At 39.6% G+C, this 18,797-nt stretch overlaps 3 protein-coding genes across 8 annotated transcripts in view; 1 reads left to right on the forward strand and 2 right to left on the reverse strand.

Moving 5' to 3' along the window:
- Nucleotides 1–18,797, reverse strand: part of LOC100002469 (uncharacterized) — a 225,505-nt gene that overhangs the window by 123,505 nt on the left and 83,203 nt on the right. The gene's annotated exons all lie outside the window — the stretch shown is intronic.
- The window catches only part of LOC101886810 (pleckstrin homology domain-containing family G member 1), an 80,685-nt gene that overhangs the window by 35,726 nt on the left and 26,162 nt on the right, over nt 1–18,797 (forward strand). For all 6 annotated transcript variants that reach the window (XM_087306399.1, XM_087306402.1, XM_087306400.1 and 3 more), the window contains exons 3-5: nt 5,029–5,129; nt 7,326–7,395; nt 17,776–17,822. In XM_087306399.1, coding sequence (XP_087162525.1) covers nt 5,029–5,129; nt 7,326–7,395; nt 17,776–17,822 — 218 coding nt within the window. The remainder of the gene's footprint in view (nt 1–5,028; nt 5,130–7,325; nt 7,396–17,775; nt 17,823–18,797) is intronic.
- The window catches only part of snai1b (snail family zinc finger 1b), a 159,957-nt gene that overhangs the window by 11,388 nt on the left and 129,772 nt on the right, over nt 1–18,797 (reverse strand). The gene's annotated exons all lie outside the window — the stretch shown is intronic.

Below are 18,797 nucleotides of genomic sequence, written 5' to 3' on the forward strand. Positions count from 1 at the left end.
TACTTATAACTCAGTCACACATTGTCTGACCTGCCTGAAAATTCACTTGTTTGATAAGATTCCTCTCCTGAAGACATCTACATGCCAATATTGAGTCACAGTCGTAGCGCCACCTACTGACAGAAGGAAGTTTAGCTTATAACTCAATCACACAATGTTTGATCTCCCTGAAACTTCAGGTTCGATAAGATTCCTCTCCTGAATATGTCTACATGCTAATATTAAGTCACAGTCATAGCACAGTCATGCTGACAGAAGGAAGTTTGGCATTAAATTGTTGATTTTCTCATGTTTATTTTATATATCCGTTTAAAATATTATTGTCCGCTGTTCTCTGTCATCCTAAGGCCACCGGGCGGTGGTGAGCCCGGGTGCGAGGTCCCTTTCCTTGCTGCTTGCAGCTTTAATTTTATGTTTGTTTGTCTTTTTGGCCATTTTATTGCTCAGTAGCATGTGACCAACAAATGCCAGATTGCCTTATGTGTGCAATAGCAGCCCAGTGCTGTCGATTCATCAATGGCATGATGGTGAACAAATGATCCATGCATTAGCATTGTAGTAACTCCGCGAACAATCCATCAGGAATATTAATGGAAGTGTCCAGTCTAAGGGCTTCCCATGCTTGGGATCAAACCTTTTGTCCTCCACTGTTATCCCACCACTAAACCACGAGTGCTGGCGCTCTCAGAGAAGGAGACACGTCTGTGTGTTCCTTTGTGCGTGATTTATGTCGCTGTCAGATGTAAAGTGCACATGGTTGTGGTTTGACCGAGCGCAGAGATGAACGCTGAACTCTTCCTCTCACCTTTGCCCTGCTTTTCTCACTCTTCTGGAGAGTTTTAGGGGGTCCTCTATACACACACACATCCACAGCCCCTTCCCTGGGAGAATGATAGATGTTTGAGGAAAGAGAAAAGGAAAGCAGGCAGGATGGATGGAGAGGACAGATAAAGGAGAGGAAGGACAACTGTTCTGCTAACACACTACCCTATGTGCTAATGCTAAATGTGTTTGTTTAAGTGGTCTACAAGGACCTTAAATTGTACCTTGACATGTGACATGTCTGGATATATTAGTGAGCTCAAGGCTGCAAACAAGCCATATTTGCAAGAAGTGAATAATACATGTATTACCCATAATGCACTGTTAGTTTGTGGTGCTCGCTGTTTTTATAGCTGGTTACAAAGATGCTATATGTGTCGTTTAAAATGTTAATTTGATGTTGCAGTAACACTTTAGCTTAAATAACAATTTACATCATTTACTACAGGCCTAATACCTGTCTATGATATAAACCAACTCAAGGATTAACTAACTAACAATAAATAAGAAGCGAATTAGTGGTTTGTTTATCTAAAAGTCTTAGTTACTTAAAAACTATACTATTGAAGTCAGTGGTTAGCTTCAAACATTTTTGGAAACCAGTAAATGATGATATAATTTTTTTACCCTGCTGAAAAAATCCAGCTTAAACCAGCTTAGGTTGGTTGGCTGGTTTTAGCTGGTCGACCAGGCTAGTTTTAGAGGGGTTTTGGCCACTTCCAGGCTGGTTTACAGCCATTTCCAGCCTGGTTTTAACTGGACAGGCTGGGAGATGACCAGTTAAAACCAGCTTGACCAGCCTAGCCAGGCAGGGAGCCCAGCCAAAACCAGCTATGTCCAGCTTAAACCAGGATGGTCAAGCTGGTTTTAGATGGTTTTAGCTGGTCACTTTCCTAAGACCAGGCTGGAAATGGCTGGAAACCAGCCTGGAAGTGGCCAAAACCCCTCTAAAACCAAGCTGGTTGACCAGCTTAAACTGGCCAACCATCCTAGGCTGGTTTAAGCTGGATTTTTTAGCAGGGTAATTTTGGGGCAAATGATTCCTTTAATATTAATGAGATCAAACGATAAGCGTCAGAACCTTGCAGGACCACAATGAGCCTCCTGTGAACATCACAACTCAGAACGCATTTTCCTTTCCAATGCACTGTGGATTTTCTGTGCATTTTCAATGTAAACATGCACTTGATGGATGTGTGGGACTGCTAAAACAGGTAGAACTTTCAGTTTACATGCGCTCAGCCCTTGTGATTTATGTTGCGCTTTTATTCAAACCATTCTGATGCCTTGCATCTTCTTCTTTTAGAAGCAAAGATGCATTTGATGTGAAGGGCCACAAAACCCCCCTGATTTATACGTCTGCGTCAAGCACACGCGTATGCTTTGACGCAGTCTACCCATTGACGCATAGCCCTATGTCGTGGATGTCGGCGTCGATGACGTGCACCTCTCAAAAAATGTAACTACACGTCGCAACGACGCATAGCGTGAGCTCTGTGATTGGTCGGCTTGGTAGTGCTGACGAGTCTGGGCGGGACCGAGAGCCACGCAAGTGTCGTGAGCCTGATGGAGCGATTGTTTACAAGTGTGAAGTCCCGTGAAGGAGCTCCGGATGGAAAGTTTTGTTTTGTGTTTACCTCATAGTTAAAGTTGTTGCACTTCCGCCGGTTCCTGCCTCAAAATGAGCGAGTTTGAGCCACTTGTACATCCAGGAAGTGTTCAGAAAAAACAAAACACCAGCGAAGAAACTCGACACAGAGGAACATAGACATCTTACTGCCAACTAGCGTTTCGGAAGTGTTAATGCAGACCAACAGTGACAGCGCGCAGAAGTATAAATGCACAGCCACGCACGTTGCCGTGAGTTATTTTGGTCACTTGACGCAGAAGTATAAACCAGGCTTCAGCAGTGTGTTTTCAACCTTTTATATTAAAAAAAATAAGGAAAGTGGGCGAATCTAACTCTGTTTAGGTGGGAGTGTGTGGGAAGGGAAACAGGGAAGGTTTTTGCATAAAAATGGGAGTTTCAGCTTGTGCACAGAGGCAAAACAAACACAGACGCAGGGGACTGTTTACATGGACATCAGTAATCAAATTATTTACCAAATTATTAATTTGTCGAATTTAACTGCAGTTTGGCGTTTTCATTTTCATTCAGCAACATTTCCTGCATGCCCCCTGTGACAAACCAGATATTGGATGCGAGGAACTGCTGGAAGAGTGTAGTTTTAATGGAATGTTTGATACCGCACGGCGAATGAGAGACAAATAATTCAACTATATGTCAATTAACAGTCTTATACATTGTTTATATACTCCGCTATAAATATCCAGCCTGATCTCACGTGAAAACGTTCGTATTTTACGTTTTGCCAGTTTAGTAGCTAATTCGTACGAATTTGAGTTCAGTCGTACAAAATTGTACGATTTTAAAAAGGAGGCGTGGCACCTAACCCCACCCCTAAACCCAACTGTCATTGGGGGATGAGCAAATCGTACTAAATTGTATGAATTAGATCGTACGAATTCATACAAATTAGCCACTAAATCAAAGTTACGAATTGCCGATTGTGTTGAAATATCAGCTGCACAAATATGAGCAAGCAGAAAACTTTCACATGCTTGACTCAATTATTCAGCATAGACAGCTTTACTGATCATTAATCTTTATTCGCCTCTTTGCTTTCTTTAATATGTGGCACTGTCGTCTGTGCTTTAAGTGCGAGCGAGGTGTTGACACAGGGTGTGTTTTCTGCAGACACAGAATGGTTATTTTACACCGCCTGAGGCTGTTCAGGTATAGATGTGTATCAGAGTGAGAGAATCACTTATCTCGTCTGTCAACCCAATACAGACACATTCAGACGCAGAGCGGAGCAGAACTTACACACACACACATGCTGATGCTATATTTGTGTGTGAGAGAGGGAGTCAGCTGAGGGTCTTCTAAAGGTTAACATTAATTAATATAGCACTTTATACCATAGAGATTGAGTCAAAGCAGCTTTCTCGGATAAGCAGACAATAATAAAAAATCATGTATGAAAGTTTCTTCATTGTGAAACTAGTTCAGTACATTGGAGCCTGCTATAAAACAGCAGTGCATGGATGTATTACTACAGAAGCAGAGAATGAAAAGCTCTTTGTGCAGCTGAGAGGTGAAGTGTTTTATTTCTGCATCAGATGCAGCAGCAGACTGAACAGCAGTCTGTTTGTTTGCGCAAGCAGCACGCACTCAAACAGTGGTGTGTATTTACACAGGGTGATCAGTGCAATCTGAAACCGCTTTGCTGATGGAGGAATTCCTGATATTCACGCTTGCAGTGCACACATACAAATAATATAAATAATTAACATAATTCAAACCTAATTCAACTAAAAATAACCAACATGATAATGCTATTTGCAACCCTGGACTATACAAAGCATAATGGTCATTCAGTTTGGAAATTGAAATTAATACATAACATGAAAGCTGAATAAGTAAGCTTTTCATGCATGTTTGTTTTGTTAGAATAGGAAGATTCGACTATTTAAAAATCTGGAATGTGAGGGTGCAAAATAACCCAAATCGAAATATTAAGAAAATCGCTTTTAAAGTTGTTTAAGCTTTTAGCAATCAATATAACTGATCAAAAACTCAGTTTCACATATATTGAGAGTATGGAATTAAAACAAATATATGAAACATGATGTTTACTTTATGTTCTTACTCAATGATTATTCACATTAAAAAAATCTATTATTTTTACCCATACAATGTAATTTTGGCTATTGCCAGAATTATACCAGTGCAAGACTGTTTTTTTGGTCCAGGTTACATAAATACATATTAAAAATAAATATATAATATGCTAAATACAGTTGAAGTCAGCATTAATAGCCCCTCTATTAATTTCGGAAAAGGAAATGTTGTCAGGGATCCGAGAAAATCATTACATTCATCCTGTGATACTCCTCTCTCTCCTACTAGTATATTTTGCATATGGGTAAGGAAAATACCCTTATCTGATGTTCTTATGTGCATCAAAGTGCAGTTGTACTTTACATAAGTTGCAGACATAGCTGATCTACTGATGTGGAAATGCGAATGTCAGATGTGAGAGTTGAAGCTTGGCCTGTTTGTCCAAATACGGCAAACCCTGAGCCATGTCAAACACACGAGCGCTGATGAGATTATTCCTGCTTTTATCTGTGTTTCCACAGGATTACCTGGACTGCATCAGCAACCAGTCCCTTCTGCTGCTGGGAGATGAGGAGAGGAACTCTTTATTTGGAAATATCCGAGACATCTACCGATTTAACAGGTACACAGACACAAGACAACAGAAGGGTTAGATACATGTTTGACTGCAGGTAAAATAAACTCCACAGGGCAGCATGACACCAACAACTTTTAGATTTGCAAAAATGTAGACGGCTCCCTCTAGTGGATTTGTCATCTGAAACGCGCAATGAAATGTGCCAGGAGCAACGTATTTTACATTTTGCAAAATGTAGGTCCTTCCAACCAGCCATTGCTGCATTTCAAGTTTATTTTCACTGACAAAATCAGTAAAATTTTACAAGAAATTTGCTTTTTGGTCAATTATTTTGACTTTTAGAACAAAGACCCAACACTAAGGAAGATTTATAATTAATTTTATTTATTTATTACAGATTTCAGTAATAAGTTAAGTTAAATGCTGAACGATAAAATCGTGCTGACATAATTTGATTTAAAATAATATAGTAATTAATAACTATTGAACGAAATAGCCTTTGAATTTATTTTTAATTGCTAAATTTTCATTATTTAATTGTTTACAAATAGTGTAGTTTTTAATGCATTTATAAAGTATAACCCCTCAACCCTTTCACAAAAGTTTCTGACTCAAGAAAAGTCATTTTATGCAAAATATAAGTTTCTTATAACTCAAAATCTGACGTCTAGTCATCAGTAACTAATTAAGCCAAATTTACTTGCCTGTTGCTTAGAAACCCATTATTTAGTCTGGTGTGTATTACTTAATTATTACTTTATTTATTTATTTATTTATTTATTTAGGCTTGTTTATCATTTCTTTATTTAAAGGGCACCTATAATGACCCTTTTTACAATATGTAAAACAACTCTCTGATGCCCCTAGAGTGTGTGTGTGTGTGAACTTTTTAACTTAAAATACCCACAAATAATGTTTTATAACCCTTTGAAACTGCCCCCTTTAGGCTTTGATTCAAATTTTATGCCATTTTGGTGACTGTGGCTTTAAATTCAAATGAGATTGTGTTTTTTTCAAAAGAGGGTGGAGCTATAAACACTTATGTGTCAGCATAACTAATGTTGGACAGCTGCTTCTCACTCAGGGCTGTTTATGCTAATGAGGGGGAGATAGTTACTAGTGGGTGGGGCTTTCCCCCTTTGCTGACACGTACAAAGGGAGAAGGTCAATCAAAGTGTTTCTGCAGACTATATATATGTGATTATAAACAATTAACCTGATTATTTTTTACTGTTAGGGCTGGTTATATTCCACACAACTGTGTTTAAACCCTTTATAAAAGTGATTTTTGCATAACAGGTCCCTTTAAAGCCACATTTACAAGCATGGTACTTGCAAACATTATTTAGTCTGGTGTTTGTTACTTAATTATTAATTTATTTAATCATTTATTAGGCTTGTTTACAATTTGTTTATTTTTTGAACTACTTCTTAACACTTGCTAGACATTCTCACAGTTTAAAATTAAGCTTGCACGTTAATATTTATAAAAATAACTGGTAACACTTTACAATAAGGTTCATTAGTTAATGCAGTTACTAACATGAACTAATCATGAACAACACATGTACAGCATTTATTAATCATAATTGAACATTTACTAAAGCATTATTAACATCCAAGTCCATGCTTGTTAACATTAGTTAATGCACCATGAGTTAACGAACTAATAATGAACTACTGTATTTTCATTAACTAACGTTAACTAACATGAACAAATACAGCAGTAAATGTATTCTTCATTGTTTGTTCATGTTAGTAAATGCATTAATTAACATTAACTAATGAACCTTATTGTAAAGTGTGACCAAATAACTAAAGTAAGTACACGTGTAATACTCATTAGCTTTTCATTTCAACATTTTCCTTCACTTTTGGCCTTTTTTCACCCGCCAAAAAAAGGCAAAATTCCAAATACACGACAAACAGAGAAGCTGCCCTTTAAAGTCTGGTAAAGGAGGATCTTTGGCCTAAGTCTGATGTTTTTGCCATTTCTCTCTTTCCTCAGGTTCTTCTCTTATTTCAGACCACACACACACACACATAAACAGACGCACCAAACTGAGCCCACACACTCATGGTGTTACCTCATATGACTGCCACACATGCATTCACAACACTGTTCAATTCATGGAAGTGGGCCTACAGAGAACAGCACTGGAAGAGAGTGTGAACATTTCACAATGGTTCAGCCCTAACATCACTGTGACTAATTATGGCCAATCAATGTGTGTGTTTCAGTGAGCTGCTTCGTGACCTGGAGAAGTGCAACGCCAACCCAGTTGCCATCGCAAAGTGTTTTGTAGCCAAGGTAAACCTCTTTGTTTTTTTCTGTATCTTTATTTTTTTATGTTGTCCCGCAGCTGTATGCATCATTTACATTCTATTTCAAGAGTTCACACTTAGCTGATGATTTATAAAAGCTTGTTTGGCATGCTGTCCCGGGATAAAGCCCCGAGCTCAAGGGATCCTCGAGCCCAGTGCTTCCTCCCGTTGGCAGAGCGAGTGGGGAGCCTGAGCTCGGTGGATCTCAGAACTCCCCGACTGCGGTAGCTAAAGGAACAGAGGGGTTAGACAAATGCTTGATTGTTATACATGTTGAATGTCTTTGGATGGTGGGAGGAAACCGGAGAACCCGGGGAAAACCCACTCGGACACGGGGAGAACATACAAACTCCTCACAGAAACACCCACCGGCCCTAAGGGACCAGGGCCGGCAGTGTTCTTGCTGTGGGGCTCGCAGTGCTAACCACTGGGCCGCCGTGCCGCCCAATCAGAGGTAAAGGAGGAGAATAGGGGAGAGGGGGGGGGGTTCTTCCAAACGAAGATAAAATGAGCTGAAAACCGTGGTTATTTATAGTAGCTTAGGGCTCATGTGATTGGAAGATAGTGCTTAGCAAATACGGGACCGGCCGTGATAAATCAGAAGCACGTGATCTTCTCGAAATTAGTTTATGAATAAACTTCACTTATCCACCTAAACTTCAATTAAATATGTTTCCCCAAACTCTCTGATTACAGTTAGGGTGGGATCAGCCTGCCACTCAAAAAAAATCCACCAATAGCAGCAAACCACAACCATCCAAGCATCAGCCAATCAATTACCCATGGGCAAAATTAAGCCCCGCCCTACATTTGTTCACACAGATATAAATTACAAAATGGAAGAATATAGCAGCGTCGGTTTCATGCTGACAATAACTAGAGCTGCGTCCCAAATCGCATACTTATGCACTATTCTACGCCATTTTGTAGTATATATAGTGTAAGTTTCACACTGAAAACTCTAAAAATTATCAGTGCACTTTAATTACCCGGATGATGCACTCATTCAGCCGGTGAAATGAAGTGTGTAATGACGGACACTACTCGCACTCAACGACCGCAGGTGTGCTTACGTAGCGGAAGGGGCGGAGCTATCGGACGCACATGTTGGATATCTTTATTTATTTTGGATGGTGAAAACAAAATTGTCCTACAAGAGTGATTATAGCGCCTCCCGATGGTGAATGCTGCAATACTCACGGCAGGTATCATTTGATAATTTGGTCGTTTATTTCACTGATTTGGCGACCGACAAACATCATCAGGGAAACGGTTTGAATTTCCGCTTAATAAAAAAACATTAGTGTGCCATTTGGGACGCCACTATATACATATACTATCCTGTTAAGAGTGTAAGTGCATAAGTACATAGTGCATGAGTGCATAGTGTATAGTGTACCATTTGGGACGCAGTTCCTGTTTTCCTCCATCTACTTTTTAATGCGCAGTTTGGACTGTCTCTTAAAAAAAGCTTAATAGAAACTCTATTTAATTAGAGAAACTCCATATAAAATGCACATTAAAAAAGCATACACGCACAACTGTGCAGGACAAACTTGTATCTGATAAGAAAAAAATCAATATACGCTCATTCTGAAAAATGTAATGTAGCCAGACGCATGTCTTTAAAACGAATGCTACAGAGCGGTGTGATGCTGTTCTCTTCTGCGCTTACTAGCTGACCCCTTACTTCCGTATGAGCGGCTTTCTCGCCATTACCAGTTTGTCCCAACCCAAGCTCAATATGAAACCGTAGCCCCGTGGACGTTTCTGGAGACCACAATTTACGTGGCCGGAGGCACGCATGGCTGCATTTAATGTTTTCAAGCAAACGCTACAGGGTGGTGTGAAGTTGCTTCTCTTTGCGCTTGCCGGCTGACAGCTCACCTCCATGTGGAGGGCTTTCCCACCGCAACCAGTTTGTCCGGTTAGCTCATCGTGAATTATTATTAACTATGTGTATATGTCTTTTTAAACACGCACCAAAGCCAAGACTTTCGATTAATTTGGGAAACAGCATCTGTTTATCACTATGGAGCCTATCAGCTGACAGTCACGCACCGCTAGATGGCTGTTTTGAGGATTGCATAGGAGGGGCGACGGCACCTGTAATGAAAAGGAAGGGAAAATCTCGCCGTTTTTATATTTATTTCAAACTATTTTCATGCCGGCGAGACAGTGGCGCAGTAGGTAGTGCTGTCGCCTCACAGCAAGAAGGTCGCTGGGTCGCTGGTTCGAACCTCGGCTCATTTGGCGTTTCTGTGTGGAGTTTGCATGTTCTCCCTGCCTTTGCGTGGGTTTTCTCCGGGTGCTCCGGTTTCCCCCACAGTCCAAAGACATGCGGTACAGGTGAATTGGGTAGGCTAAATTGTCCCTAGTGTATGAGTGTATGTGTGAATGTATGTGTGGATGTTTCCCAGAGATGGGTTGCGGCTGGAAAGGCATCCGCTGCGTAAAAACTTGTTCATTCTGCTGTGACGACCCCGGATTAATAAAGGGACTAAGCCGACAAGAAAATGAATGAATGAATGTTTTCATGCCTAAACAAAGCGAAAGCACAGAACAGACTCACATTTAAGAGCAAGGGGCGGCCCCTGGTGGTTCGGCAGTATGGCTTGCGTATAGGGAGGATCGGCTCTTTAACGTTTATTTGCCACCCTTCAGACTCAAAATACGGGAAAATATGGGATTATAGCGGGATAGAATTGTAAAATACAGTAGAATCTTGGGAAAAACGGGAAGGTTGACAGGCAAGGATTGGATGGAAATGGAGTTTTATTTGCAAATGTTTGATGTGAGATTCCAGTTTTGCCTATTAGTTTAATTTGCATCTTTAGAGGGAAACACATCCATTGAATGATTCAACCCACAAAACCGAACCCCTCAGCTCATTAAAAACCAGATTTATTTCACATTTTGTTTTCTTCCTTAATAAACGAATGGAGAAACCGAGTATACTCACGTTCAAAACGATCCCCTAAACGACCATTCCTATTCTAAAACACTGTTGTGTCTGTTATGTGTTATAATTAGTTTCCTACTTCGAGTGTGTCTATTCACTAGGATAATGACACACACACACACATTCACACACTCGTGTAAGTGTTGCAGCTTGTTTATAGCTGTAATTAACAGCTGCTGGAATGCAGCTGGTTTGCGAGGCTTTCTGTCCTGCGGTTTTGTGTGATAATTGCTTTGTTTGTTGGAGTTTTTGTTGTGCTAATGTGCTGTTAGCAGGGGGCTGATGATTTACACAGCACTAAAGCCTGTGGCTTACAACAATATAACATATAAACCCTCACTCCAGCCTAATCCTGAGCTGAAACCGGCCTTATTATAGTTATCAGTGGTTATGCTCTTATTTGAGCTTTTACTTGTGTGTCTTTTTCTTTGGTTTGGCTCTCGATGTATCAAACAAGGTGTGTGTTAGTCAAATAAATACACTGCAGATAAAGTGTGTGATATTCTGACTGATTTGAACAGGTAACACTTTAAAAGAATGGTCTATTGGTTAATGTGTTTATTATCCTGGAAATATAATTGACAACACATCTATTACAGCATTTATTTATTCAACTTTGTTGATGTTAGGATGGAAATAAGTTGTTAACCAGAAACTTTTCTTAGGGGTGGCCATAAGAGGCCACACCAACTCTTGGGGTGGCACACAAAAAATTATGTATTCAGTGTTATATTCTGTATGAATTCAGTATTATACAATATATATATATATATATATATATATATATATATATATATATATATATATATATATATATATATATTTTTTTTTTTTTTTTTTTTTTTTTTACAATATATATATATTATTTTTTTCTGTTAAATGTAATAATGTGGATTTAATTCATTTAATTAATTGCTCTTCAAATATAGCAATTTATTCCTTGAAATAATTCAGCAAGTACATGCGCAAACCGAAAAACACTTTACATATATATATATATATATATATATATATATATATATATATATATATATATATATATATATATATATATATATATATATATATATATATATATATATACTTTATATATAAACTTTGCAACTATTTCTCCACATACTTTTATTGTACAGCATACAGTATACAGTACCATGTCTAAAATTAATGAAGATTAATAAGTTAATTAATAAAACAAAAACAAACTGAACAAAAGACATTACACACACAGTCACTATACAGACACTAATAATATCATTTATCCATATCTTTTATTGAGCCACAATATTACTAATGCAGCTTCTTCTATTGATGTAAGTTAAATATTAAAATGCCGTTGATGTCTATTGAAGGTGTATACGTGCTGTCAACCCCCTCCCCCCATAAACTATCAAAGACGCCATCTGAGAGAATCGCCAATGTGTCGCCGATGCCTGTGAGATATTTGGCGTGCTGAATATCTGGAGCTGTCGGCGATTCAAATCACGCCGTGTGAAATGAGGTTTGACTGAAAATAACATCGGCGATCGCCTACAGCCAATGAGAGAGCAGCATTTACTTGCGTGTGTACCTGCAGGTCAGCGGGAGGCTGGGGGAGAAGTTAAAAGCGCTCATTTTCGGTTTATTTAGACCCAAGAAATGGAGGAAAAACTAGTGGAGGTTTGACAGGAGCAGCCGTGTCTGTTGGACGTTTCATACAGAAAGCTGAAAAAGAAAGTTGAGGAGAAATAGCTCATTCACTTCTAACCCAGGAGAGCAAATATGTACATGTTCTACCCCGTTAAAGGCTTCAGTCTCGCTATGTAGTTAATAATACAATATAAACTACGTGTTTTTGGATGTGAGACGTAGTTTGGACGAAGTTGTCAGCAATTCCTTCATGCAATGTGAAATCCCCTGTCGCCGATCCATCTTGCAGTGTAAACAAAGCAGCGACAAAACGCTAGCCCAGATAGTCATGCAGGGTGAAAGCATCTGTGACACGGCTACTTTGAAAATCCTGCAGTCTGAACTCGACATAACATGAACTTTTGGACTTTTATTTTATAGTGTCACCCATGAAAATAAACAACAACAATCCAAACATGACAAAACACTGTCCTCAAAGGAAACATAATGCATTAAACACAATGTGGTAAAGGTATTAATTGTAGAAAATATATTATCTTTGAAGATTTTAAGTATAAAAGAATTTCAAAGTATAAATCAATAGAAAACCCTCATAAATCAGGATGTTTTAAGATTTTCAGTTTTTATTATATTTTTACTTATAGTTTCATTAATTTTGTGGGGTTTTTTGTCATTTTTATTTTACTTTTTTATATTTTGATTTTGTTTTTTAAGTTTTAGTTTTATTAACATAAGTTATTTAAGTTCATCATAATGCAATTTACTCATTCATTTAAGTTAATCATGCTTTATCAATTGACAAATATTGTGTTTTATTGCATTATGCCTTCTTGTGAAAAAAAATATCCAAAGTTTATAGTATTAGCTTATACTGATTTACACCCCCCACCCCCCCAAAAAAATCCTAAACTAATTGGTTTTGCTCAAGAAAATTAATGTAAATCAGCTAATTTAATTTAATTACATTTAATTTAAAGCTAATTTAATTTAATTTTAATTATTTTAAATTTGTAATTAATTTTTTAATGAATTATTTTAATATTAATTAATACATTTATTAATTAATTTAAATCAGCTAAATAGCTAAACAGAACTGAATTTAATTTGAAAACAGGTCTACATAACAAAGTCTTACCCGCAGCATGTTCCCTCTTTACAGTGTAAAACGTTATATCTGTGTGTGTGTGTGTGTGTGTGTGTGTGTGTGTGCGCGCATTAGTCAGTGCTCTCAAAAAGTTAGTCATCATTAACAAACACTCCTAGAAAAGTGTGTGTGTGTGTGTGTGTGTGTGTGTGTGTGTGTGTGTGTGTGTGTGTGTGTGTGTGTGTGATAGTTTAGACATTACTCAGCTAGTTCTGTGGTATTGGTGTCACAAAGGAGCTTCAGGATTCCAGTAAAAGTGAGGAGTTTTATTACATCTGATTCCTATCAAAGCTGCTCTGAGAAAACTGCCTTCCTTTCTCTCTTGTGTGTTAAAGACAAACGCTGACTCAGTTTACTTCTCTGAGAACAGTCGAGCCATCCTCCACCTGCTGTTTGCTGCTCTTTGGTTCAGACCCAAGGAAATTACACAACCTTTTAAAACAAACGTTTGCTCAGTACATGCATCCTGTCCTGTACTGTCATCTGACCAATCAAAGTAAAGTACTGTCATCTGACCAATCAGAGCAGAGTACCATCATCTGACCAATCAGAGCAGAGTATCATCATCTGACCAATCAGAGCATAGTAGAGTCATCTGACTATTTAAAGCAGATTCATCTGATCAATCAGTGTAGATTACCATCATCCGACCAATCAGAACAGAGAACCGCCATATGACCAATCAAAGTAGAGTACTGTCATCTGACCAATCAGAACAGAGAACCGCCATATGACCAATCAAAGTAGAGCACTGTCATCTGACCAATCAGAGCAGAGTACCATCATCTGACCAATCAGAGCAGAGTATGGTCATCTGACCGATCAGGGCAGAGTATTGTCATCTGACTAACCGGAGTATAGTACCCTCATCTGACCAATAAAAGGAGAATAGAGTCATCTGACCAATCAAAACATATTAATATGACCAATCAATGTAGAATATCATCATCTGACCAATCAAGGCAGTATACTGCCATATATCAGTATCACAGTATCGTCATCTGGCCAATCAGCAGAGAATATAGTCATCTGACCAATCAGAGCAGAGTATTTTCATCTGGCCAATGAATAGAATACAGTCATCTGACCAATCAAAGCAAATAAATTTAAACACACAGAATAGAGTATTGTTACCTGGCCAATTAGAGTAGAGCAGAGTCATCTGACCAGTGAAAACATATTCTTCTGACCAATCAGTACCACCATCTAACCAATCACAGTAGAGCACTGTAATCTTACCAATCAGAGCAGAGTATTGCCATCTGACCAATAAGAGTATAGTATAGTCCTTTGACCAATCAAAGCAGAGTACTGTCACCTGACCAATTAGTGCACAGCACTGTCATCTGACCAATAAGAGCAGAGTACCATTATCATACCTATAAGTGCAGAGTACTACCATCTGACCAATCAGAGCAGTGTGCCACCATCTGACCAACCAGAGTCATCTGACCAATCACAGTAGAGTGCTGTCCCTGACCTATAAGAGCAGAGTACGATCATCTGACCAATAAGAGCAGAATAGGGTCATTTGACCAACCAGAACAGAGTACAGCCATCTGACCAATCAGAGCAGATCAGACTCTTAAAAAGGCGTGGTTAAGAAAGACTAGATCCTAGAAATAAGCATTTCAGACACGGAGTGGTCAGAGAAACGTGCTGAACCTGCCGTGTGTATTATGAAACTGAACAGAAAGTGTGTGTAAGAAACTCTCTAATCAACACTGGGAAGCTAATTTAGCATAATTGACCTCTGTAATATCGCTATAGAGATGCTCATGTGCTAAATGCTAGCCCGCTTCTCTCACTCCAGTATTTTTGCACATGATACTTCAGAAGACAGCTTTAGCATTATCAAACCATAAGTGCACATCTGGTTGCGGTTCCAGATGTTTGAAAAGAGCAGCGAATATACTGCCCTTCAATTTAGACGAGAACCTACCACTGCACTTATGTGTGTGTGTTTGTGTGCGTGTGTGTGTGTGTGTGTGTGTGTGTGTGTGTGTGTTTGGGTCACGACAAGGACACACTAATATGGCTACCTGTGTGTTTGTGTGTGTGTGTGTGGATAGAGAGAGGGCAGATGTGAAAGCCAGCGGGGGCGGCCGAGTGAAGGGATATTAGAGGAAGAGGATAAATGGCTCTTTGATAGTCAGACTCTCTGTACTTTTCCAAGAGCTTTGATGTTCATATAGGCGGAATGAGAGAGCAAAAGACTCCAGATGAAGGAGGAGAAGAGAGAGAGATTTAATCAGAGCACGCTCACATCTACCATTACAGTAAACACAACATCAGGACTCCTATTACAGACACTGCACCCGCTGTGTGTGTGTGTTTGTGTGTGTGTGCGCGGGTGTATTCCTTACATTGTAATATAGCAAGTATTCACAAGCACAGCAATGCCAATAAATGTTGACCTCATGGGGATGTTTTATTTTTGGTCCCCATGAGGAAAACGGCTCATAAATCACATGTAATGAACTATTTTGAAAATGTAAGGATGCAGATTGTTCCCTGTGAGGGTTGGGCTGTGACTGCACAGTATAAAGATTATTACGTCTTTTGAAGTCCCCATAAAGATAGCTGTACAAGTGTATGTGTGTGACATTACCTTTGTGGAAAAAGGAAATACACATCCAGGTTATTTTAGTAAATGACGACTAAAGGGGCATCACGGCAGTGCAGTGGGAAGGGCCGGAGCAAGCTGAACTGCCGCCGCCCTCAATCCGAAGTGAAAACGAATGTGACTGGTTAACAAAGTGAGGACAGGGTGGGTTCGCTGATTTAACTGAGGACCCGGGTGGTGAGGGAGGTGTTGCGGGCGCTGCCCTCTCTATTCTGCCGCCCTAGGTGCGGATATATCTGCTTTCTGTGTGGAGTCTGCATGTTCTCCTCGTGTTCGCATAAGTTTTCTCCTGGTGCGCCGGTTTCCCTCCAAAGACATGTGGTACAGGTGAATTGGGTAGGCTAAATTGTTCATAGTGTATGTGTGTAAATGAGTATATGAGGATGTCTTCCGGTGAATGGTTGCACCTGGAAGGGCAACCGCTGCATAAAACATGTGCTGGTTGATTCCGCTGTGGCGACCCCTGATTGACAATGTGACTAAGCCGAAAAGAAAGCCTGTGGCTCGTTGGCGCAATAGCCTAGTGGTAAGTGCATTGACATATGGTCCTGTAGCACTTCAGGGCGTCACGAGTTCGAATCCCGGCTTGAGGACATTTCCCGTCCCTAATCCCTCTCTGTCCCACTCTGCTTCCTGTCTGGAATACTGTCCTATTCACTTAATAAAGGCAAAAAGGCCAAAAATAAATCTAAAAAAAAAAAAAAAAGTTATCTGTCGCTCAAGTTACGGCATTTTGTATTTTGCTTGTACTGTGGCTCTGAAAACACCTCCTAAAGCGCTCTTTTGTTTTTGGATGCAAAAATGTTTGATTTTTTTTTTTTATGACAGATGAAAGTTTTGGAGGCAGTGTGTCTATACTATTTACACAATGTGAGGTCGAATTTATTTTTTAGTATGCGTAAATTATGGATGAAAATTTTGGATTCAGTGTGCAATAACTTTAAGACTGAAACTATTGATCGAAAACATTTTTGCGAACCAAAAAAAATCACAATAAATTAAAAACTGAAACTAAATAAAATAAACAAACTGACAAATGTGTTCTGTCTTTCCTTCATTTGCCAAAAAACAAAAAAAAGTCAACTTGGCATGTTTAAATACAAACATGATCTTTAACATGACGATATTAAGAATTTCTCTTTTTTTTCCTTAAATTCTCTTAAAGTAATTATTTTCTCTTAATCTCCCTTAAAGTAACATTTATATTCAATCATTTAGCACTCTTTTTTTACCATAAACCATTTGTGTGGTTTATGGTTCAGTGTTTGTTCATTGTTTGCTTAACTATTATTTTATTTTTATTACTAAGAGGTTTGCACAAGTGTTATTGTAAGCTGTGCAAACACTAAACTTTGCTGTGGTTGACACCTGGACGTGTTCTGTCAACTCGGTAAAATCCAGCAGTACTAAAACTGAAAACTAAATAGAAATATGTTCACACAATAAAAACAAAACTACAACTCCCAAAACCATTAACTGAATCACCTAAAGCTGCGGTCACATTAGAGTTTGTGTGTGCGATATTCTGTCGATGGCGCTGCGAAAAGGGGCGGGATTAAACAAGCTTATTAGACATTTTAAAAAGCGAGCGATTTGCTCCATGTTTTAAATTTCTGTCCAGAGAGGTCATGTTTTAATCCTCGATTGGTCTCACGCAGTCAAGTGATGCGATTTCGCAGGTCAGAGTTCACCAAGCTTGAACTTTGCACCGCAGCAACCTGAATGGAAGTCTATGGGAGGGAAAGCCCAGTGTGACCGCAGCTTAAAATTAAACTGAAGTCTAATAACTGGTATTGCTCAGGCAGTCGATAAAATCCAGACCCAATAAATCAAGAGCCAAAACAAACCCCTGTACATTTGATTTCTTAGGTAATAGCTAATCAGCACACCTTTGTTAAACGATGATATTTATCCAGTCATTTTCACAGCAGGGACCTTTGGCTGACCTCCACACAAACGCATGTCGTCATCTGAGTAACTAACCCAATTTCCTAATTGTTTTTTTTAGAGCGAAGACTTCCACATTTACACGCAGTACTGCACGAACTATCCAAGGTAAGAAATACTTCCTGTGGTTTGTGGTAGTAGTTCATGGCTGTGGTTTGTGTGTCACCATCTGTCTCTCAGTGTCAGACTTCAATCGCAATGGCTGCCTCAGATGCCTGTGTGTATGTGTGTATGTGTGTGTGTGGGGAATGTGAGACTTGTGAGAGTGTGTGCTCATATTTTACTGTATAATGTATGTATGTGAATCTGTGTAACACTATTGGAGCCTGCCAGTCTGATTCTATATGTACCCCCCATGAGGGAAACCCCCTGTCTTAATGTCTCTCTCCCTCTCTCTATCAGCTGTCCACTCTGCCCCTCTGTTATTACATTTGAAAGTGCACCAAGTAACCCTTTGCACATCAGTGAAGTGCTACTGTTAAAGAAATGTGTAGTACATTCAACAAACATTTTAAGAATGTCAAACAAATGTAAAGGAGGTATACAGTTATGGAGGCAACAAATTGGTGCCGTGACCCGGATGAGAGTGAAGTTTAGGGGGAATGAGTGTGTCCATCCAGTGGGAGCTGTGTAAATAGACTTCACTACTTGGAATAAAGACAACCCAAGCTCATTCTGGAAACGTAGCCCCGCGGACGTTTCTGGAGACCGCAATATACGTGGCCAGAGGTACGTACGGCCGCGGTTAATTTTTTTCCGAGCGAACGCTACGGGGAAGTGTGGCGCCGCTTCGCCCCTGCTCTTCGCGCTCGCCGGCCGATGGCTCGCCTCCAAGTGGAGGGCTTTCCCGATGCAACCAGTTTGTCCGCTTAGCTCACAGCGTTGCGTCGGCGGAGCGGAGGCCCCGGAGGAGGAGGAGCCGGCCACGGGGATGACGACCAGGACCGAGTCCGGGGAACAGCGGTTCCAGAAATCAGGTAAGATGAAAAACAGAATCCGAAAAATAAGAGCGAGAATACGGCGGGATCCGAAAACGCGGTCGACATCGAAGACGAGGGCTTTTGCTTTTTTTTTTTTTTCTGG

The sequence above is a fragment of the Danio rerio genome, chromosome 23, assembly GCF_052040795.2.
Source record: "Danio rerio strain M-AB ecotype USA chromosome 23, GRCz13ab, whole genome shotgun sequence".
NCBI classification, from domain to species: Eukaryota; Metazoa; Chordata; class Actinopteri; order Cypriniformes; family Danionidae; genus Danio; species Danio rerio.